The sequence below is a fragment of the Xiphias gladius genome, chromosome 5 (assembly GCF_016859285.1).
Source record: "Xiphias gladius isolate SHS-SW01 ecotype Sanya breed wild chromosome 5, ASM1685928v1, whole genome shotgun sequence".
NCBI classification, from domain to species: domain Eukaryota; kingdom Metazoa; phylum Chordata; class Actinopteri; order Istiophoriformes; family Xiphiidae; genus Xiphias; species Xiphias gladius.
Window position 1 is genome coordinate 13,701,105 of NC_053404.1, and position 23,818 is coordinate 13,724,922.

General features: G+C 39.2%; 1 protein-coding gene across 6 annotated transcripts in view; it reads right to left on the minus strand.

Annotated features, from left to right (window-relative positions):
• drd3 (dopamine receptor D3) overlaps positions 1-22,298 on the minus strand; it is a 23,220-nt gene extending 922 nt beyond the window's left edge. The window contains exons 1-8 of one of the 6 annotated variants that reach the window (XR_005707505.1): positions 22,168-22,298; positions 19,964-20,300; positions 14,616-14,728; positions 12,213-12,349; positions 9,871-10,064; positions 6,799-6,864; positions 4,907-5,279; positions 2,804-3,062 (exon numbers count right to left, since the gene is read on the minus strand). Coding sequence is in view for 3 of the 6 variants with exons in the window: in XM_040127497.1 (XP_039983431.1) it covers positions 2,866-3,062; positions 4,907-5,282; positions 6,799-6,864; positions 9,871-10,064; positions 12,213-12,349; positions 14,616-14,728; positions 19,964-20,254 (1,374 nt within the window). In the remaining 3 variants the exon portion in view is untranslated. Of the gene's footprint in view, positions 1-1,933; positions 3,063-4,906; positions 5,283-6,798; positions 6,865-9,870; positions 10,065-12,212; positions 12,350-14,615; positions 14,729-19,963; positions 20,301-22,164 lie in introns of those variants that run through there. The other 5 variants (XR_005707503.1, XR_005707504.1, XM_040127499.1 and 2 more) reach the window with 5 other exon arrangements.
• Between the last annotated feature and the right edge of the window lie 1,520 nt (positions 22,299-23,818).

Consider the following 23,818-nt stretch of genomic DNA (forward strand, 5'->3'; position numbering starts at 1 on the left):
AGTGTTCCACCAAAACCAGTAGGAGTGCAGCAATAATGACTTTGAACACTGTCAGTACTGACCACTGAACCTGAAACTCTATGATAGTGGGTGAGTGCATTGTTTCTGCACCTGTGTGACTAACATGTATTGTGAAAAAAAAAATCCTGTTCAGTAGTTTTCCTCGAAAGAACCAGTATTTATTACTAATTATAGGGAAAAGAGGGATTTCCTTGAATGAAAGCTGCATTTCAACCCACAGGAATTCATTATTGATTTGTTATCATAAACTTCACTCTACATACTGTATGTTGAATTGTATGCTAACCTGTGCTCAATCTGCAATTTGTGGCATGTTCATCTTAACTGCTGTGCACTGAATAACTCTCTAGTTTATGAAAGCAATTCATTGGAATTGATGGGTAGTGTATCTTTTTATATTTTTCTGATAATTTTACCAAATATATAGCTCCTTCCAGGAAATGTCTTTGAATTAATAGTAAATTGTACTAAAATTAGGAAATTATGGAGCCTCATTGCTTGAAAACTCTTGAAACAAGTCAACTCGTTTTGGAAACTGGCTGAAATATCTTCACTACACTGTCAGGATAAACCTCTTGTACATAATTTTAAACACTCAATGAGCTCTCCCTGAGCTTGTGTTGCCTTCAGGGCAAAATGTCAACTTTGCGCACAAGATGTCTATTAATGTAAAAAACAGATTGCCATGAAATTGGATGAGCACTTGCATGCTACCAAAGGGAATAAATTCTTTTTAATGACCCTATAACCTTTCCTCCCGCAGCATCTACGGAGAAACGTAATGTTTTTAGCTTCACTGCTGGTAAAGATGAACATAGACATCATAAGTATGTTTGATCCATTGAGCTGCTTCATATCGTTCGATACAATGAACACTGCAGCCTCTGGGGGTCTATAAAGTGGCTCCAGGCCTTTGGGGCATTTGGCTTGTTGCAGTTGATTTCCATTAAGAGGTCAATGAATGTTTTTTATTATTGTTTCTGAATGACTGGATGTCATCTAGAGGCACATGTGCACAGCTGTGCAGTATTTAAACCCTGAGATACATCTTTTATTAAATTAACTCATATTCAAATTCAATTAAAGAACAGAAGAGAACAAACACCTCATCCTATCATTATGTAATCTTAACTTCATTTTGGTTCATAACCTAATTACACCACTGTAAATATGCATTTGTTTAAGTCTCTACATCGTATTAAATATTGATTTCAGTTGCATGAGGACAGAAGGAAAACATAAACTAATTCTTTGGTTTAATAAGGTTTGCCTTATGATGATCATGTACTACAGGTTCCTCTCACATCACATCGTGCATCCATAAATAAAGGCATGCACACACACCTGGTACGTCATCATCGTAAGTACTCTCAGCGGAACGAGGCACAAAGTATCACGGGAGATTCGTTTTTGCCTCTCAGAGAAATAACAGAGTTTGAGTTGCAGGCTGAGAGAAAGACAACCCCCCCCCTCTTCCCTTTCCTCCTGCAGATATTCACTATCCGTCTACCTTTTCTTCCTCCCACAGTCATCTTTGATCTTTGTTCCTTGTTTCCCTTCCTCTCCTTTTTGGCTTTACCCCTTCCTACTCCGCTTTCCCATCATCCCTTATGTCCTTCTGTTTTCCTCTCCAGAGTCATCCTCCTTCTGTTTCATTGTTGCTTCTCTTGTTCTGTCTCTAAATCTCCCAATATCCTGTTCACTCAGCTTGGTTCCTCTTTTGTTCTTCCCAGAAAAACCACTAACATTTTTACTCTCCAATATCTGATGGTGTCTTTCATCACAAGCAAGATTCAGGCATACACATGCATACATGAGCTGTGTAGTATTGTGTATAGATAGATGATTGCAAGGTTTGAAAACATTTCTATATTTTTTTTAAATTTACAACACATTGCAGTAAATGCTCTTTCCATGACAAACCTGCCCACCACGTGGTTTACAATCATGCTTGATTTCTTAAGATCACAAAGCTCCTGTCTTAATCAGCACATCAAAAGAGCCAGCAGGTAACTCTAAATCACGGGGAAGTTTGCCATTAAATAGACAGTCCCTTTGAAAAACAATGAAAATGTTTCCACTTTGCATTACATCAAAATCTCACATTTTAAAATTCGAATTAATCCAAATGGCACACAATGCCTCGACATCAATTTATATGACAATCTTCAAAATTATGTGACTTTCGGCAGGGACGAATACGATATTTCGAGCACAATTCAAGTGAATGGCCTTGAATTATGGTTTGTGCATCTACAGGTGAATAACTGATAGTGTTGATGATGTAGGAGGGAATGTGTAGAGGAGGTGAGTAATATCAGTTAATCCACACAGTGCGGTGGCAGCAAGTGTCAGGATAAGGAAGCCTGCAGTCAATTCATCAGCCTTAAAGCTCCATTGTGGTTTTCAAACTTACATTGATTGGAAAGTCCTGAACTGAGGAACTGTGCCAATGAGCAGTACACATACTGTACAGGATATAACCACGAGAAAGTCCAACACCTCGTGCTATCAATCAAGACTGAATGCATGTAAAAAATGTAAGTCTTATTTGATGAGTAATACTATTCAAATGGAATCCCTGCCTTGTTGACAAACAAAAGTTTGAACCTTTGTTAGAATCAGAAAAGTAAAAATTCTCTCTTGTTTGAATTCATTGCATGACACAATGTCGGTTCACCTCACTTCTATTGTATAACTCCTGTAGGACACAAAGCAGGTTTGCTTCCCTTGACCATGACCAGTGTACATCTGAGGTCATTGTTTACTGAATGCACCACACCTGATTTGTAGCATGTGTGCTCAGCCTCATTTCCATTTTAATTTCCTGGCGCGCCTCCTTCCTCAGCAGCTGAGGATCTTGATGAAGGCCCGTCTGAACTCAATGTTGAAGGTGGTGTAGATAATAGGGTTGAGGGCACTGTTGACATAACCCAGCCAAGTGAAAGCACTATAAAGTGCAGGAGGCACATAGCATGTCCTGCAGTGGGTGTTCAGAATATGAGTCACAAAGAAAGGCAGCCAGCAGATGAGGAAGACCCCTGGAGCAGCCAGAGAGCAGAGAGTTATGGGGAAAGGACAATAGGGAATTTAGAGTGTAAATGGGACAGAGTGTTGGACAAAGCAGAGGTAGGAAAAAAAGAAAGTAAGTAGAGCGAAATGGTGAGTAGCCAGAGAAAATGTGAATGTTAAATGTAGGGGAATGTGTTTATTGTGTAAATTTGAGGGGGAGGAAGAGTTGATAAGTGTGAAGAAGATGAATAAAAGAAGAGAGAAGCAGAGAAAAAAAAAGAGAATTCATGTTAATAATGATCACAATTCATGTTTGTTAAACCCTGAAAGCTATAGCTCCATCATAGCTTAGCAATCGTAACTAGGCACGGCAGTTATAACAGCAGCACTAATTTGAATAGTGGTGTCTATTTTTAGACTTTCCAAAACCAAAAAAAAAAAAAGGCCGGGAGCCCAAGATACTACTACTGAAAATCAGAGTTTAGAGTAACAAAAGAGCATAGTCTGTAAAGAATGTGGAGCTAGGTGTCTTTTTATTTTTTTATTTTTATTTTTTAGCTTTTCCAAAACCAAAAACACAAGCAAAATATTATGGATTAAACAATGTGTTTGTTTGCTCAACTGTAAACTGCAAATGTTAGCATGCCTGGATAACTAGTTTACTATCTACAGCAGGAACCAAGCATTACTTCTGGAGCCAAGATTAGCTGATAATATACAAAAATTTATGTATTCCTTAGCTACATTAATCATTGTGTGGGCTTAAAGGTGACGTGTGTACTATAATACTGAGGCTACCTTGTAATACAAGAACAAAGCTACTTTATTAGGACCTGTGGGCTTTAGACTTAGTCTTTTAGCATTATATTGTCTGTAGCCATCATGTTCATATTTATGACTCTTATACATTGTTATTTTTTGAAAAAAAAATCATAAAACCCTAAAAAGTCAGCTGGAGATGGTGTTTCCAACTCACGGAGTTAGCATTAGCTAATTAGCTAATATTAGCTACCTAGAAACCGTTGTGATTTCAGCCAACAAAATCAACGGCCACCTGCTAGAAATTAGAAGCCCCCTTTTGTTTACATATGTGTACAATCGAAGACCTCTTGTTTCAAAAAATTGCAGTGTATTTCAAGTGAAAAATCTGTCAATATTATATTTGTAAACTGGGTATGTGCCATGCCTGAAAGACAGGCTTGACAAGCGTAGCACCTGGCTTAGCAAAGGGTCACTTTAAACACTTTTGGTTCCCCATTACCCTATACTTTTTTTGGTATTGATATGCAAGTCTTGAGTTCCTTTAATATAATCAACAGCAGCCAACAGTATATAGTTTATTACGTAAAAACAACTATAAATGCTGCAACTTGAAATACTATTAAATTCAAGGACTTTTAATTTGGGTAGCAACATCACAGGAAAGCAGCGGTGAGTTGGCTGAAAAGCAGGTGGGAAGTGGGCTGGACTGATCACCTTCAGTGTGTGCATCACTGTTTTCACTGACACCAGTGTAATGTAATCAGGCACCTCTGATTACATTTTTGTCAGCGAGATCTATGTTGTGCCAGAGCTAATTGGACCAGGCTTATAGCAACCTTGCTGATAATTGGGGCGTGTGGAAGCTGTGACAGGAGCTACAGCGTGCGTCTGGACACACATTGTGAACCTGAAGCCAGCCAGACTTTTTGGAATTTCGGCTTGATTTATTGTGGCTCTGCAAAATATGCAGCAAATGCATGGAGTAAGCAAATGTGCTGGGACCAAGCAACTTAGTCATATATTACATATATAAAATTGCTTGAATTAAGTGTTACAATGACAATTACAATTACATTTAAAGGTTATCTCAATTTAGACCGTCTCTACTCACCAAGCACAATGGCCAACATTTGAGTGGCCTTTTTCTCCCGTGCGTGCATGCTCTTGAATCGTGGATTGTTGGTATGAGAGTGAGGCATTGGCCGCAGTGATGTGTGTGTTCGTCCATTGGACAGATCATTCACTTGGCAGCTCATCCTGACAGGAGGCCGTTCATTCTGGTTGTTCTCCTCCACCTCCTCCTCTCCCCGCTCGTGCTCCAGATCCAACTCTGTACGGCCGCAGGAGGCGTGGCTGATGCTGCAGTAGTTCTGTGTGTCCACTGGGGGAAGCACTGAGTTCTCCACAGGTTCTGTCTTCGGGCATTTGTGCCACAGGCATCGTGAGAGCAGGTTGGGCTTGGAGGGACCCGAGGGCTCTACACTCTGCTGTTGGAACAAATGATACACAATTATCAGGAATTTGCAAAGTGAGAGAAATGCCTTACAATCGCATATATTTGATGCACAGGCCTACTAACTGTAATGACATTAGTTTTATTGTAATAAAATGTTATTCAATTAATGCTGCACCAATCAATATATTTTTAAATAAACACTGGATCAAATGACTAATGTGTAATGTAAAAGGGATCTGATGTAGTGACAAACCAGCTTCAGAATTATCAAACAATTCTGCCATTCCCCTCAGGTCTACAGAGTGTTTTAGCTTCTTTCAGCTCATTGCTTTGGTTTTCTGGCCTGCAGCCTTATTGTTTGGTTCACTCTCACTGCTCTCATCAATCTCATTTCCAACCACAACACACAGCACTTTTTAGTGAAAAAAAGTCTGATAAACCTGCTGTATGTTACCTGCCTAACACCGAATGGCAGACAAAGCTACTAACTAGCTGGTGAACATAGTGAAGCAATTACCTGCTAAAGACCTGGAGATTTTCCTCTGGAGTTGGTGAAGACCAACAAATCAGTTATTACAGCTTTAAAACTAAAATATTATGTAATCACAGTACAATGCTGTACCTTCCTTATTAAACTTCTTCTCTAGTGTAATAGCTATAGAAAGATTACCTTTGTTTTATCTCGTTTAAAGCTCATGTGGAAAATATTACAAGCGGAGTGGTTCTCAACTGATCCAAAGTGGTAAATAAAAACTTGGAAGATATGGCCTATACATCTGAAAAGTGCTGTTCAGAGAAATTGAAAATGCCTCTATCCACATTTCTAAATTCAGAGCTTCACAGCTTCAGAGTTAGTATTCAGCACACATCGGAAAATGTGACTATATGTGTATTACCTGTAAATACAATATTTCATATTTTATTGCCTGTTCATTGATCTTTTGTACCAGCAAATACTTTATAAACTTTTCTAAACATATTCAGCATATACAGCTCCAATGAGCCTTTTCCCTTTGGAGTAGTAAGAAGAGTCATGATCTAGTTTTAAAGACTGTGTATTTCCAGTATGGCCAAAAACATGAATTTTCATTTTCATAATCTTCTCTTACTCACACACTCATCTCATCACAAGTTTTCCTCTGGGGAAAATTACAGATTGTTATTCTCTCGGCCTGTGAATTGTCTGTGGATTATGCAGGTGCTTCAGTGCGTCAGACTTTGCTCAGCTGACTAGTGACCAAGTGACGCAAGGCAACAAGCCACGCTTCAGAATCACGATTTTCGGCTCCTTCTCAGACACCTGGGCTGTGAACACACAGCGGAATGAAGAACTCAAGTGTGCATGAACATACACACAGACAGAACCACATCAAAAGCTAAAAACAGAACCACTTTGCTTGCCATCATGTCACAATACGCCAACACAGTCAGTATGAGAGTTAGTCAGAAATTAGGCTGCTGTGCATTCAGCAAAATTAGAGCGCTGAAAAAAATCAATTCAAGAGTCTCACGGTTGTGTAGGATCTCTCATTTAAAATAATACCTACCACTTTAATCCTTATAGGTGACAGGTCTTGCTTCGCCTTGGGAATCTCTTCTTGTAGACAGGTCTCCTAGGGGATCAGAGGGAAGTCCAAGATAGAAAATATTTTCCAGAGAAAACCTCAACCCCCATTCATCCTAACACCCCTACCCTATCAGTCTACACGTAGATAATCTTTGTGCTATTTACTTGGAAAATCATTGTTTTGTCTCAGAAGGATTTATTAAAATTCAAACCATTCTTGCTGAGTGTCCCCAACACAGAAAAAGTAAATCAAGAGAATAAGGATTCATGACTGGATGTTATGTTTCCAGTCACTCTCACTCCTGAGCCAAACACTGTGCGACTACTTTAAAGCTCAGCACAAAAATAACGATAGTCACCTCTCAAACACGAAAAAAAAAGATATTACTCCTGCTTCATATCAAACATTTCTTCAGTTGACTGAGTCAGAGTTCTATCATGTTATTTCAAAACACTTTTTCTATCAAAACTCTCTCAGCCAGAACTCCTCCAGGACTTGGATCTTGCAATGGGTGTCTCCACTCATGGATGTGATCCCAAACTGAGGTTCAACCACAACCAATTATCTGTAACATGCTGTTAAAATAGAAGACTTGACTGTGAACCTGTGTGCAATGAAGGGGAAAAAATGGAGTGGAATGAATCCAACCACATTACACAAGAAACTCCTGGATGTGCCAAAGCTGGTCAAGTTACTGGATTGAATTATCTAATGGTGTGTATTTTAAAAATAGGGTAGATACAGACACACAGATCATGACCTGATGTATCCTTGCCTATGGTTATCAAGATAAAATCCATCATTTGTACGATAGATGTAACCAGGACAAATATAAGAATGATGGATGTGATCAAAGAACTGACAGCTGGTTGTGAACAAAATTCAGATTTGCACTGTACTGAGACATCTACTATTTAAAGAACAGTGTCCTCTTTGCCACAAAATCACTGATAGTAAAAAATGAGAGGACATTGCTTTGTAAGGACTAAAACTTAAGGGAGTAGTTCTCAAAGCAAACTTAAAATACTTAACAGTCTATATACTGTATATTTATTTAGAAAGCATCTTAACAACAATATGTTTTCTTTGGCTCTCTTGATTTTAAACCTTTCTATTTTCAGGGTAATACACTTAATTTTGCTTGTTTTTAGCCACACTATTCCCTTTAGTCTTAGCTGTACTTTGTGTTTAGTGCTGATTAGCGAATGCTGGCATATTATGATGCTGAACTAAAATGGGGAATATGGTTAACATTATCCATGCTAAACATCAGTGTGTTAGCATTGTCATTGTGAGCATGCTAGCATGCTGAGGTTAGCATTTAGCAGTACGGTAGTGCCTTAATACAGTGTCAGAGCTGCTACCTTGGCTGTAGACTCAGTAGAAATATATAAATGTTATATATTTTCCTCTCTGCCTCTTTATTCTCCCCGTCTCTAGCAAATTGATATTCCTGAGATTCTTCTGTCATCTCCTCTGAACCCTTATACCTGCAAATGACTATAGAATCAGCTTATTGGGAGCTAATAAAATAGCAGTTATCCTGGGCTTGACCACTGTGAATTTTTAACTATACAAACAGATCTAAAGGGTTTTATAATGGCATTGGAATTTTTCTCAGTCAGTATACCACTTTATAAGAATTCACATGCCACTGTCTAATAAACACAGTGACCCCCTAAGGACAAAGCACATTCAAGAGTGAAAGCATAAACATTAAGGGAAACATGCTAAAAATCCAGAAGTGCAATAAATACCAAAACTAGTGCCAATAGGGAAAAGTACAAACTGGCAGCAACAAATATTATTTTTCAACTATTGAGACCAAATTTTATCTTCCAAAAGGAATTATAGCATATTTCATAACACTACAGATGTCAGAGCCAGTGGAAAATTTAGCAAAGGGCTTGTCAAGATAAGAACGTCCTCCCTGGGATAATGCCAGACACTGACTAGGAGCTGGACTGCGAGCTGCTGGTCTCAACTAGCAGGGGGGGTCCTCACTTCTCCGAAAACATCGGAGACAATTTCCAGACAGACACTTTTTGGAATAAACTCACCACAAGTTTGAAATCTAAATGGTTACTTTGGTTACTAAATGGATACTACAGAAAAGATAAAACATTTCAATGAGGGGTTACCTTAGGTACATAAGAAAAAGTATCTGTAATGTTACTGCTTATCCAAATTGAGCCAATCAATCCCCTAGTGTCCCGAATCATTTCCAGTTTAGCAGTTCTTGTTGCATGTGTTTTCCCTATTTGTATGTGTTTTGTGTTGTATTCGCTGATTTACTGGGTTTGGAGCACACTTCCTTTAATATCTTTGCTTTTACTCTTGTATGTGCTTTGGTATTTGTAGCATTTTTATATTTGGAGCGTGTTTCCAAACATTTTTGTGCTGTCTCCCTTGTATGTGCTTTTTCCTTAGGAACCACTGTAAATAAGGCAACAACTCTTGTTGTTACAACAGTATCAAATCAGCAAGTCTGCAATTATCATTAGAAAGTTTTTAATAAAAAATAAAATACCATCAAGTCTGTAGTTATACATGTTAGTAAGTCATTAATAGACAATAATTAAACCAGCAAGTCAGCAGTTAAAAATGTTAAGTCATTAATAAACAGTAATTAACATAAGGTCCGCAGTTATAAATGTTAGAATGTCATTAGTAAAGAGTCAATACAAGTTAACCATTAATAAAAGGGTTTCTAAGTCTACAGCTGTAAATGTTTTGTCTAGATGCCTTGCAGCCCTTTTTGAGAAGGTCAGAGGTCAAACTGTCCATTGGAAGAGACTTCCTGATCAATTAAGGAGCTTAAAAGACAAAGCAAACGTCATGCCGGAGAGGGACAAACACCAGAGACAACCTGGCAACCCAAAAGTTGTTCTTATTTACGTCTTATAACTTATTGATAAAGCACTTGCACATTTATTAACCATGAAAAAACATTGATCACAATGTATAAATCTTTATAAAAAAAAAAACCTTATTAGAATGTTTTACTGCACATAAAAATAGAAAGAAAGAGATTTAAGATAATAATCTCACCACAGACGGCGGGGTTGAGCCTGGCTGGATCTTTCCGCTGGCCTGGCCGAAGGTGATCCTCTTCCGCCTCATCCTGAGGAAGACATAGATGCGGATGTAGACCAGCAGAGTGACAATAAAAGGCAGGTAGAAGGACACCACTGAGGAGTAGATCACAAAGTCGGGGTTGGAGATGGAGCACACCAGGGGGTCATCTGACATAAAAAGGAAAATATCATTATGCAAAATAGCCTCCAAATCACAGACTAATGCAAGAGACATTAGGTGTAATTTACAGCCATTCTCTGACCCTTGTGCATGCTCTCCATCTTGAAAATGACCTTGATGACTTGTCCTCTTTCATATTCTGTATATATACTGATCTTTACAGTACTGCACAAACACACTCACAGTCATTACCGTGAGATGGAGGTATGATTGATTTCACAATAATTACGCCATAAACTCAGGAGATAAGAGACCATTTGACATAATAATAACAGTGTATAGACCAATTTTTCGATGAAAATTCCAGAGTTAAAATATCAATCAGGTGAGCTAATAGTGCTGTAAATTGAAATGACACAGGCTCTGACTGCAGCTGACAAAATGCATATTGCATATCAGTGGCATGAACAAACAACAAAAAGTGATTTCCCTCCTCCTGGATCAATACCACATACCTCACTACACAGAGAAATGGAAACAAGGACAGACAGACACAATATATTCCTGAACACTCTCCAAACCCCCTTCAGTTTTTAGATTTATATTATTTAGCCTGTTCCTTGGGCACTTATACAACATTTGTATTGTTAAGCTGGTCTTTTTCAATCCATTACTTTTGAAGGACAATAAAGATTCCTGGACCTAAAGTGAACCCAGTGGTCCCTCCTTCCAATGCTGGTGCGTGGTTGCATACTAACAAAAAAATGGGATTCCTGCAATAACCAGCCATTGTTTTGCAGTGATTGTAAGTGGACTAAAAGAAATGCCTGTATCACTGTGAATAGCTTTACATTGTGTCTGACTAATGCTCTTAATTGTGTGCAAGCAGTCATGCATCTGTGCTGCTGGCTATTGAAATTAAAATAGCTACTGGTAATGTCTCTCGCATTTCTCTGTCCTTTTTTTTGTTTAGTTGTGGATTATTCTTGTTTCCACATCACAATGGCCATACGGAAGATGTGTCAGCACAGCAAATTTGCAGTTATGCAGAACATGAATAATCCCTAAAACATCACTCAGAATCATCCGGGACACTTGTAGAAGATGAAACCATCTCTCCAAACACAGTAATCTCATTTAATCAGAATTCAATGCATGCAATATTTAAAAATTAAAAAGGGGAGACATTTTTCTCTGGACTGGAAAGACGTCTCCCTTTTTTATTCCCTTCACCTTTGCATACAATACATTTTTAAATTTCTATTTCTGTTTCTATAGAATCACAAACTGAAGTGGAGGTGCCCAAAGCAAATTAAGGAAAGTAAAGACACCCAAAAAATATCTCTTCAACACAAGAAATCTCCTGTAGTGCACTAAAGATCATAAATAAATGATATACTATACGAGTATAAGAGTATATTAGGATGCATTGTTTCTTTATATAGTGATTCCAACAATTTATTATTGCCCTTCAGGAAATTTGGGGACTTTCAATGGACACAAAAAACTATGGAAATTTAAGGAGCAGAGGCCAAGATATCCTAACTTTTAGTCTCTAGTATGCACCAAGCTCTAAGAAAAAATGATCTTATTGTGTATAGCTCCTTTTTAAATTAGCTGAATTGATTATATTAGTGTTAATATTGATCTTATCAGGTTGTAATTGCTAGCAATGGTGGCTTTTCAGCCGTTTTGACGGCGTGTTGTTGACAAGTAGCAGAAACAGAAAGAAGTAGAATTTGCACGTTCTCCCCGTGCCTGTGTGGGATTCCTCTGGGTACTCTGGCTTCCTCCCAGAGTCTAAAGACATGCAGGTTAGGTTAATTGGCGACTCTAAATTTCCCTTAGGTGTGATGTGAACGTGACTGGTTGTTTGTCTCTATATGTTGACCCTGTGATAAACGGGTGACTGAAGCAGGGTGTACCGCCTCTGGCCCAATGTCAGTTGGGATTGGCTCCAGCCTCTGAGAGGATAAATGGTATAGCTAATGCATAGATGGATGCACCTTTAAATCCCATTTAAAGTTGCCTTTCATGTCCCACTGCTGACCCTAAATCACATGTAGACTTTATTTTGACCCTGAATTTTAGAATAACATGGTGCTTTCGTGCCTTTCATTCTATTTTGCAGCCTGCATAACTTTACTGGAATACATCTGGATAGGGAGATGAAGTCAAAATGTAGTTGAGCTGACCTGTGGTATTGAAGCCAAACAGCAGGGGACAGGAGACAGCAAAGGCCAGGACCCACACGGTGGCAATCATCGCAAACACTCTCTTCCTGGAGCGATGTGTGGTGTTGTACAAGACGGGCATCACCACTGCTGTGTACCTGCAGATACACACACTGATTAGAGTCTTTACAGCGTTGAAAATGTGTGTGTGCAGGGGATAGGGAGTGGCATTTGAATGAAGACGAAAGTGCTGATTAGAGGAAGGAAGAGAGCGTCCATGAAAGAAATTGGGCTTTAGGGATGCCAAGAAATAACCTGCTGTCAGAAAGCGGATAATATAAAGACCAACAATGGAGCAGCAAACCACGCATTTCTATTTAGAAACAATTTGGGTATTCAGCAATAAACCTAGTGGAGTTTTGATTTAAGAGTTAATCATCACACTGCATACCAACAGTGTATAATGAACCCGGGAAAACTAGGCTCAGCATAGGTTCAGAATAAGCAGCAATTATGCTGGACACTGACCTAAAATGGATGTGATGTTATGTTGTTTTGAGCCAGAGAACTGCCATGATTGTTTATCCTTATCAGACTAATTACTCTGGTTCTTCTCTGGGCAAAACGCAGTGTGAAACCCAGAGCCAAAAAGACACAGACGTTCACTAAAAATACTTTTCTATTGCTGCTTTACTCCGTCTTTACCCTCCTACAATACTGCTTTCTGGTTAAATGATGGCTGTGATGAAAAAGTGGAGTGGTAAAAAATAATATACTGCACATGGTTTATTGATCAAGTGCTGCTTTAAGTTACAGTCTAGGTTAAGGATGAAAACAGAGCTCTTCAGCTCCCAGTCGCCACTCAAAACATGACCCTTGTGTGTGTACTTTCACAAAGACACTTCACCTTGAAGTTTGATGCAAGAACTTCGTTCCTGGTGTATTCACGCTGCCTTTGGTTTTAGTCTTCCACAAAGTCTTAGGCGACAAATCGTCCCTGTTATCACAGCAACGTTTTCGTATGAACTTATAAATAATATATATAAATTATATTTATTATATTTATATAAATAAACTATGCTATCACAACAGTAATGCAGGTGTGTTGTACATCGTCAATGACATAGTATGCCTCTGGTGCTTCATATTAATTTAGCACCTCCCAAAGCGTGTGATACTCTAGCAGTGTTGTTGACTCGTCTAATAATCGATCAGAGAACCACAGGGGCTCCAAAGAACTTCGTCCCTCAGATGCAAATTATGTACAATACATAATGTCCCTCAGAGGCAAAATATGTATTGTACACAAAAACACTGTAACACAAACATAGTTTATCCCAGCAGGTGTGCAACCAGATGCAATTAAAGATACAAAATATGTTAAAAGTGTTTATAAAGCGCCTGTCAGCTAATCAGTCTCATGAACATGTTACATATTGTTGCTGCAAGGTCAAAAAAATGAGCTGAGTTATATCTGTAATGTATTTTAGAAAACATCCCTACAGGAGTTTGAAACGTTCTGAAAAAGCCAAGGTTTATAATATTCTCTCAAACTACTGAGGAGAACAAAAACTTCAGATGGAGAGTAATAAGAAAGATCAGGGTTTGGGAACCTTTCACTGTAAACAACCATAGCTGGTTTAAGCTGATAAGGGGCCGTGGGGGAAAACAATTCTGTTGTTACCCTATTGCCCCCACCACCTCCCACCCTCTCTGCATTGTGTCTGTAACAAATCACATCCAAATTCCCATCAAGAGATCAGACAGTACTCCTGCGCTCTTCATAGCTGCATGTTTTCTGTGTATCAATTATTTTGTGGTAATCTGATTTATCATAGTTCTATTTAAGAACATGCACCATGTGAGCAAAGTATAAACTGAAATAATTTGGTTTTAAAACTGGATGTTGACACTCTAAAAGACAGGTGCACATTATGTAATAATACAGGCCTACCTTCAATGTTTTTGTACCTTAGTGGTGCAAATAATTTTACAAATTTGCAATTGATCAAATTAAAAAAAACCATCAGATGCACAGTAAAGCTGGAACTTTTGAGGCCTGTGGGCAGAAGCACGCTTTGCCTGGTTGGTAATCCAGCTTTACACATGATGACATTAGTATTTTATGAAAGCACACACTGGAAAGTCTTACTAACTGTAGAGGAAGACAAATACTACTCCTCCATACATGATGTAAAATAGATCCCTCTGACACCTCCGGTTCTTATGTAATTTACTCATTCTGCGGAGCTGACAGGCTGCAATTAGATGTAAACTCACTAAAGTCTAAACATAAAACAGCAAACCTCAGCGAACCATACGATGAACATGAAATCTTCTCACTGCTGTGTCTTCCTCACTCTCTCTCATTTTGTCTCACACACACACACACACACACACAGCACACCCAGACAGCACACCCACCTGTCAATGCTGATAGCACACAGGTTGAGGATACTGGCAGTGCACATCATCACATCCAGCGTGACAAAGACGTTACAGTAGAGCCGGCTGAAAAGCCAGGCACCGCCGACCACCTGCACAGGACAGACAGGCAGATTAACAGCGCACACGTTTCTCTTCCCCTTCGTCACTGTGAAGTGTGAAGCGCCTAGTGAGCACACACATGAATGCACACACTCCTACATGTGAAAGAAAGGCAAAGAGGTAGAAAGTATGTGCACATAAGAGATGGTTTGGCCTACATTACATAAAAAAATAACCTTGAGCTGCCAAATAAACTGCCATTTTCACCCTCATACATTGAACTTAAGTATTTATGCTAATAGGGATATTAATTAGGGTAACTTATGCATGAAATAGCAAATATGTTAAACGGGTCAAATGTAAACTGTGATGATGGCACAATGATGAACGACATATATAATGTTGTAAGCATGTAATGAGTCAGTAGAATTGAGGGACCGTGTCAAACAGAGGTACTTCTTATCCTTAAGGGAATTTCCATCTCTCAGAAAGGACATTAACCCCCAGCTAAACCAATAACACCCAAAGCACCCACATCTTCACCTCCAACCCCTTCAGCAGAGCCCTGCTCAGAACAACAGACTTTCACTTAGGCTACATAATGCCTTGTAATAACTGTCTGACAGAGATAAATGGGATCCAAGCTACATTGCCTGACTACGGAGACTCTTATATCTGGGATGGGAATATATGCCTACCTTCACAGAGAGGCGTCAGGCTCGCTCTCTCACACACACACACACACACACACACACACACACACACACACACACACACACACACACACACAGATGTAAATAGACAACAGTCTCTATTTTAATAGACCAGAGATACCACACATATATCCAGAGACAAGCACACAAGCATAGTTCTTTTGTTTTATGTACAAATGTGAATTCTCATTACATTGTAAAAGGAACACTCCGCCCAACTTTACACATAAAAAATTGTTTGTTTATCATGGTTAGTACCAATCAGTCTGTTGTGTAATGCACTCTGTTGCTCTGGACGAGCTTTGTCAAGTGTGGGAAAATGCTTTGTTTGTAGTCTGAAAGCCCAAAATCAAGCTCAAGCATGGAGTTTGAAAGATGTGGATGTTCAGCAGGTAGACATGGTCAAATGAAAGACGCTACCGAGTTGGATTATAGGATTTGTAGGAACCTGTGTTTCTTGAGCTTAACCCACTAGAATTGAGTCCCAAATCCATACCACATACTATTTCTAAGCAGGTTTGAGTATGTTCACATGAGAGAGCAGACTAAAATAATTCTACTCAAAAAAGTCAATATGCATCCTTAAAGTGCTTGGTTTATGAGTGTTGATCCACATTTCCCTGCAAAAAGGACGTTGAGGAGCTGCTCATAGCTGCAAAAAAAAAAAAATAGAATAAATTGCAGGTGGTTTGAGACAGCTACAGAGAGATGTTAGAAAAAAAAAAACAAGTATACCATCTTCAGAAAAACATTTTTCTAAAGTACTCAAAAGTGTTGGATTGGTTGACATCTGGTGGTAATGGTAAATTGTTTATTTTTGTATACTAATTGCAAACAGTATACTAAGACAATTAGTATACTACATATTGTATACATTAACTATGTAGTGTGTAACTGGGACACAACATAGGGATAATAATCAGGATATCTCAGCCTCTGCTGTATACATTCTGACCATCCTCTTTTTAAACTCTCTCGCAAATTATCATGGAATTTCAGTGCTAAATCGCTGCAGTACCCCTTTAATCTTCATCTTAAACCCAGTTAAAAATAGTTATTTAAAGAAGTCATGGCCAAGAAAATGTCCTTTTTTTGGCATGCCATATCCTCTTTTTAATCTTTGTAAGGACATTTAATCCTCTCAAGAGTAGAAATAACGCCAATAGTTACAGAACAATATACAGCACAGTATATGCTGGTGTACACAGCATTTGCTTGTACGCAGTCAACCCCCCACACAAAAAGTGGGTACATATTGAATATTGTGTGCCGGAATATGATGGTGACTTGGTGGGTCTCTGCAGACATTTGAACATTTGTGATCTATAACAGCAGTAAAGTGGGTTAAATATCTCAATAAAAAGACACAGCAGGAACAACAATTTTTAGAACACTGGGACAGAAGATGTAGTATCAGTTAGGGAGAGAAAATAGAGTTTGATTAATTGTGTAGGTCGAAAACTGCGTTTACACCAACGGGATTATTATATAAAGTTACATGAAACTTGCTTTTGAAAATGGTGGTGAACCAGTTACAGATATGACAAGGTGAAAAGGAAACTCTGATTTTCAAGTCTTTTGGACTTGAGGTTTGGAGTGTATGTAGGAATAAATTTGTATTATGTCATTTCATGTTTTCTGTCAAGTTTCAAAACACCACTGATAAAATCTTGTCCTGAAAGAGGAGTGACCTCCACACTAAAAACAAAGAGGAGCTGTTTCCGCAGTCAGGTCATACATTTAGTGAGACTGAGCAACATCATTTAAGATTGTGGAAAATGAGCTGCTGCCAAAAACCACCACTTCCTCCAAGTATAAGTCATAGATAAACTATACCACCCAGAGATAAGGTGGCTTGCTCAAGGGCACATGATTAGTACCTGCTGAGCGCAGGAAGAGAGATACTTGGGCACTTTTCCTGCCAAGACACACCAGCAGAAGCAAACCAGCAACCGTCTGGTCACAACAAGCTAATCCCCTGTCCTTCACGCAACTCGCAGGGTGATGGTGCTTGCAGTGCCGGTCTTGATAGTTAAAAGTCTTTGCCTCTGACTTTGCACTAATGTTTTTTCCTGACCAATACATTCTAGATAAATTAATGAGTATTGCACTTTTGTGTCATAGTATCTTTAAATGAGCTTTTCCTGATGGGATTGCAAGTCTCCCCTTTGAATCTCAAATCTCTGAAATGAAAAATGTAGCACATGCTCTTACAGCATGACTGGAAGTTAAACTCAAAACTGAATCACATTGACGTTCCCGGCTACCTTAATTTACCTTTCATAGGATAGGATCTTTAATTTGTCGTCTTCTGCTCACTGAGTCTGTTAATTTTTATTTTTCTGGTTGACCTGCCGTTGAATCTTCTGCATACTGTGAGAAATTGCACTTTCTGCTTTTTTACCTCACGTAGTCAAACACCTGCCCTTGAGCAAGGTACTTGGTCTTCAACGATGGTATTTCACACACACACACACACACACACACACACACACACACACACACACACACACACACACACACACACACACACACACACACACACACACACACACAGACACAGACACACACATACCTCTGTCCATGTGCTTCTACGAATAGGGCCCCAGTGCATTTTCAGTGTTGCGGGGCGTTACTTTAATGAAATGTGGATGCCTGAGGGTCATGTGTGCTGGTACAGTTACTGAACAGCAAGTGACACGAAGAGGGAGGTGGAGGAAATTAACAATTAGTAGACAAACCATGTTACACTAGTGAGTAATCTGTGAAGTGCAAATAAAAATCAACAACAAGCATAAATAGCAATTTGCCTTCAAGGTCTGATAAAAAATTAAATTCACAGGTTTGCAATTCCTTCTTCATAATTTGAAGCTCAGCCAATTACCTCCAGCAGATGCAGTCAATTTGCTAATATTCAATGTATCCTTCAGCAATTATGCATAAACTATATGAACAGTGAGGCAGTATCTAAACTACCGTTCATCATCATTACAGTCATCCTATCACCCACACAGTTGTCACTACGTGAGCTCACAAAAAAACTTTTTGGCTATAACTCAAAAATGAATACGCTAATTATGACAAAATTTAACAAAAAAGTCTGATAGGATAAAATGATGAACTGATGACATTTTACCTCCAAACGGTCAAAGGTAGACTTCACCGTGTCATCATAATGTTGTGCAAAACACTTTTCTAGCCATTATTCAATGCCATAAATTGGGAACAGAAGGGGAGATTGTGACCATATTTCCTGCAACTTGAGTGGTTGGCAGCCGCATACAACTGCGAGGCGGTGATTCTAGCTCTCTTTGACTCTAGCTTCTTTTTTGTTGCAAAAGTCCACTGTGTCTCCGATCCAGCTCTCTGTTCTTTCTCATCCCCTCTCCTTTCCTCTTCAGTGTCAGCTCCTCATTCACTGCCAAGTATCTGTATTTCAGTCTCTTCCACATCCTCTGTAGCTGTTCCTCTCCACTTTCTTACCCTTCCTTCGTTCAGAGCTCTTGATCAGTGACTCCCAACTACTTGTCCTACAAGAGGAACTTCTGCAGTTGCCATGGGGTAAGTGGAAAGATTGTGGGGTAGCTCAACTAATTAAAATAAGTAAATATGAAAAATCATATTTGATTAAAACAAATATACACATATTTCTGTTTAATAGGGAAAATAAAAGGATTACAAATTGGAGTGCTTATGATCTTTAGTAAATTTATTGTTACAGTAACCAGTAAGCTGCCAGCTATGATGAAGCTAAATGCACGGTACAAACCTTCAATAACCGTGAGACAGCTGCAACACCTCAATGCCACGTTTTGCCCAAAAAACTGCATGGGGGCTGTTTGGGAGTAGAAAAGTTGAAATAGTTTGCTAAAAGTAACTGACTGATCAGCCAAAAGTATTGGTTTTAAATACCTCAAATGAATGGATCAAAGGTTGAATAATTAGCTAAAAGTAATGAATAAATAGTTAGCCAAAATTAATGGATAAATGGTTAAAATTTTAGCTAACAGTAACAAATAAACAGTTGAAATAATTAGCTAAAAGTAATTAAGTAACAATCAAAGCAGTTGAAAGCTAGCAAGTAGATAAACAGTTGAACTGGTGAGGTAAAAAGATGAATGGCTAAAAATACATAGCTAAAAGTAATAGATATATGGTTGAAATAATTAGCTGGTGTTGGTGTAATTTATTAACAGCTGAAATAGTTAAATAAAAGTAATGGATAAATTGTTGAAATAGCTAAAAGTAATGGATAACTCGTTTGGTTCATTTTCTGCCACTTCATGGCAGTAGCAGGAATGCAAAGTTGACCAAACCAATCTAACATTGACAGTTGAATGGTATGAAAAAAAAAATTTTTTTTTCCACAATATCCACTTTTAAGTGGTGCTACCTAACACTTACTTAAAAATTGGTTGAAATTTGGAACATGAAGGGTGGTGTCAATGCAGGGGTACTTGAGGTTATAATATGTGGGGGTATGTCAGACAAAAAAAAGGCTGGGAACCACTGCTTTAGATTAATGCTCCTGTACGCTAAATTTTGTAAATATAGACACCCTGACCTCCTCACCTCCAGGTACACAGCCCAGGGCATGACCAACGAAGCCACCAGCAGGTCGGCCACAGCCAGGCTGACCACCAGGTAGTTGGTGGTCGTCTGAAGGGAACGTTCCCTCAGCACAGCCAGGCACACCAGCACGTTCCCAAACACAATGGCCAGGATGAGCAGGGAATACATCATGGCATAATAGTTACGCTCCCCCTCGTCCTGCCCTGATGCCTCTGAGCTCTCATTCCTCTCATCCCATCTAAGGTGATCTGATTCATTCCAGAGGTGCTCTGCACTGCTAAACGTCGCCATGGAGATGCCCCGGTGACATGGGAGGTGAATTGTTTAGCAGACCTACCAAAGGAAAAGAACATAGTTTGGTGTTTACTCTTTCATCACATAACTTCCTCTCTTTTGGACTGTCATTCTCAGACGTAACACTTCTCACTTCCCATTAATCAGATGATGGTGGCAGCATCATTTCAGGTCAGAGGACTACGGGAAACATATCCTGGCTCCTAGCAAAAGTAGTCAGATGAAGTGATAAATAAACGGTTGAAATGCATCCTAGCAGTAACATTCCTTGTTACGACTGCTGTTTGCAGTAAACTGGAAAAAGTGTTTAATCCCTGCTGACTGAAAAATGGAAGAACATACAGCAAACTTCATCGACATTGTAATACATTTATGATGGTTACAGCCAGCCTTGGAATGTATCCCTTTGTATCCATTTCCTTCCTGTAAATGGCTTTTTACACAGCTACCAGAGAAAGAAACTACAAAACAGAGATGGTAACTTTAATGATGGGCTGGCTGTGGGCCTTTGGCAGTGTCAGTGAGGTTAGCTTGTTGGGGAGGGTTAATAACTCTGTGCTGCCACCCTGAGAGGTCCAGTTGGCTCTCGTCCCAGGCGCTCTTTGTGCTCCACCTTTCTCTCATTTATTCCCAAACCTCCCTATCCGGCCTGAGTCGAGATAACAGTACTGTGGTAATGCTCACACCTGTGTCTAGATGGTAAACATACTGATCCATCTTATCCAACTTCCCTCTCTGTGACAGAAATAGGGAAAAAGACACTGAGAAACTTGGGACATATTTAGACCTAGCTCAAACCCAGGAAGATTTGAAAGATTTCCTCAGTCTATAATTCCACTCGGTTCCTCAATGGCTCCAGTGTCATATTTTTCTCCACAAGACCATCTTAAGAAGGAAAGAAATACCAGCCACCCGATACTGATAACCTTGAAGTCTCCTGGTGGAAGTGCAGTGCTGAGTTTATCACAAAATTAAGTGTGACAGGTCAGGAAGAATGCAAATTATAAAACATTTGAAGAAAAGCACATCCATGCATGCCCACACAACCCATATACACACATAAATTTTTAATCTGATGGCAGTGGTTAGGTAACACAACACTGCATAGAACTCCAGTGAAAGGTTTGTTTATACTTGTAGATCAAGTGCTAATTGAGACTGATGTCCCTCTTCACTTTTTTTTTTTTTTTTTTTACTGGATCTTGATCTTACATTAACCACCACCTGATCCTGCTCTGTCACTGTCAACATTAAGTACTCTGACCTCCAAGGGTGTGTGAAATGGGCATCATCCGACCCTTAAATTCACAGCACACACATGCATGTGCACATACATATAGTTCCTGGCTCAGTGTGTATGCTCTGAGGCCATTAGGAAGTATGTACAGTATTTGGGGGAGGGTGTTTTTCTGTATTTAAGCACATAAAGACCTAAAGACAACTTGGCTGGATTATCACAAGAATAAGAATTAATTGTGGAGTAATTAACTGGATGTAATGCAGCCAAACTAATAGCGACTGATTGTTGTTTTTTTTCCATGTTAATTTGAAATCTGGAAAAGTTATTACAGCTGCCAAGGAATCATAATTAGCACGAGTCTAACCTTAATGCAAAATTTAATTAAAAACCAATGATAGGAGCATGTTGTCGTGCTTCACAATCACGCTCCAAGAAAGATTGGGGTGAGATATAGTCCAGTAATTCGAAGAAGTAATTAGGCTAAAATGTTTGTTTGTTTTTTTGCCATATGATGACCTATCAGAGCACATGCTGGACGGAAGAATTAAGAAACAAAGCAGCAGATAAGAATTTAACAGGCACAGACAGTGGGAAAAAAAACATTTCAAAGGGCGTTTAATGATACTTCAGCGTGTGCGTGTTTAATAAAGTAAACAGACTTACTTACCTGTTACTGTTTCCCACTGAAGAATTCATCAGATGCCAGCGAAGAAGAATATCATCCGTGCAGAGTCAAAAGTTGTCCGGTCATCGCGTCCAGCACTGCGAAGCGAGCAGGAGGAGCAGGAGGAGCGCTCAGTGGCGTTGCGCATAGGCGAATGCGAATGTGGGAAGCTCACAGATGAGTCGTCGCGCAATCCCCCCACCCCACCCCAACACACACCACCTCCACGACCACCACCACCACCACCACACACACACACACACACACACACTCAGAAGCTCTGTTGAGCTTTTTTGCGTGTTGAGCTTTTTACACTTTGATTATACTGTTACACCAGTGGAGCGCGTATGGGTGGTGGAGATGCAAGGTGGTATCTTCCTTTGCGCTTTAAGTAATGCAGTTGCAAAAGAAGATGACCAATTATTTAAAAAAAAAATTAAAATCCGGCTCCATGGCTGTATTCCTCAGTATGACCCTGAACTAGTCTGGGTCATGCTTTGCTGGAAGTGACATTCGCATAAAAATAGCCTAATGTTGGCCTCATAAAACAGGACAAGTAAGACGTGTTTACCGTAAATTAGGTCAGTCTGGGTCCATGCGTGAAAAAAAAAAAAATATATAGACTGACATGCTGTTAAGGCTTTGGTTCCATTTCCACACAAGAAATGCCAAAAAAAACAAAACAAAACAAAACAAAAAAAACCCAACAACCCCAGTGCAGATAAAAAGTAAATGTGTCTAATATCTCACATTCCCAGGCTTGCATTTTAAGACAGGAGTTATAAGCCCTGCAGGAGCCACTACAGCACATACCAAACAAATAAGACCCTATCAATTTACAAAAAATAAATAAATAAAAAAATAAATAAAAAAATCACATTTTATAAGAAATTCAAGACTTTCTTTATGACATTTAATTGTATTCACATACATAACAAATGACAGACAGCGAAAGCCAAAACGTAATGGAAATGTTATAATGTGCATTTTTTAAGAGCAATGAGCAGCAGAACCTTGACGACCTGTTCTATGTAACTGCAGCAGGTGACAAACAGCCCTAAACTGCTCATTTTTCATTACGAACCTGCAGTCAGATGGCCGTGAACTAATGTAAAAGTGTCCAAATGTCCTTGTTGCTCATTGGAAATTTGTCCTATCACTCTCCTCTACAGCAGAACGCTGGCAAATATCTCCTGTACTGTGCGGAGCTGAAGAGAATCCTAATACCTACTGTAGCTGGCATGAATCCATACATCTGAAACTTGACAAAACTGATGATGTGTGACAGCTGTAACACATGGTGACTTTTGACTTTGGATGATACTACAGCACAAAACTGCTTCTCCACTCACTCAAAAAATGTCCAGTAAATTCTGATTTCCCTTCCACTCCATTTATATACACTATGCAATGGAGAAACAGAGTCAGTCTCTCACATGTGAATGATAGCTTCTGGAATTGTATAATTTTTTTTTTCTGGAATGGCTTTTGCCTCACTGACTTGGTGATTTATAATACAGAGTTAAATGTACAAAGGAATGAAGGTGCTTTGGAATAGAAGCACGTCCAAACTCCTCTTTCACAGTCACAGAGAGGATCCACTTGGATGTATAACAGCACCTGCTATGCTGTTGATGTTTTGCAAATAGCCCTGATG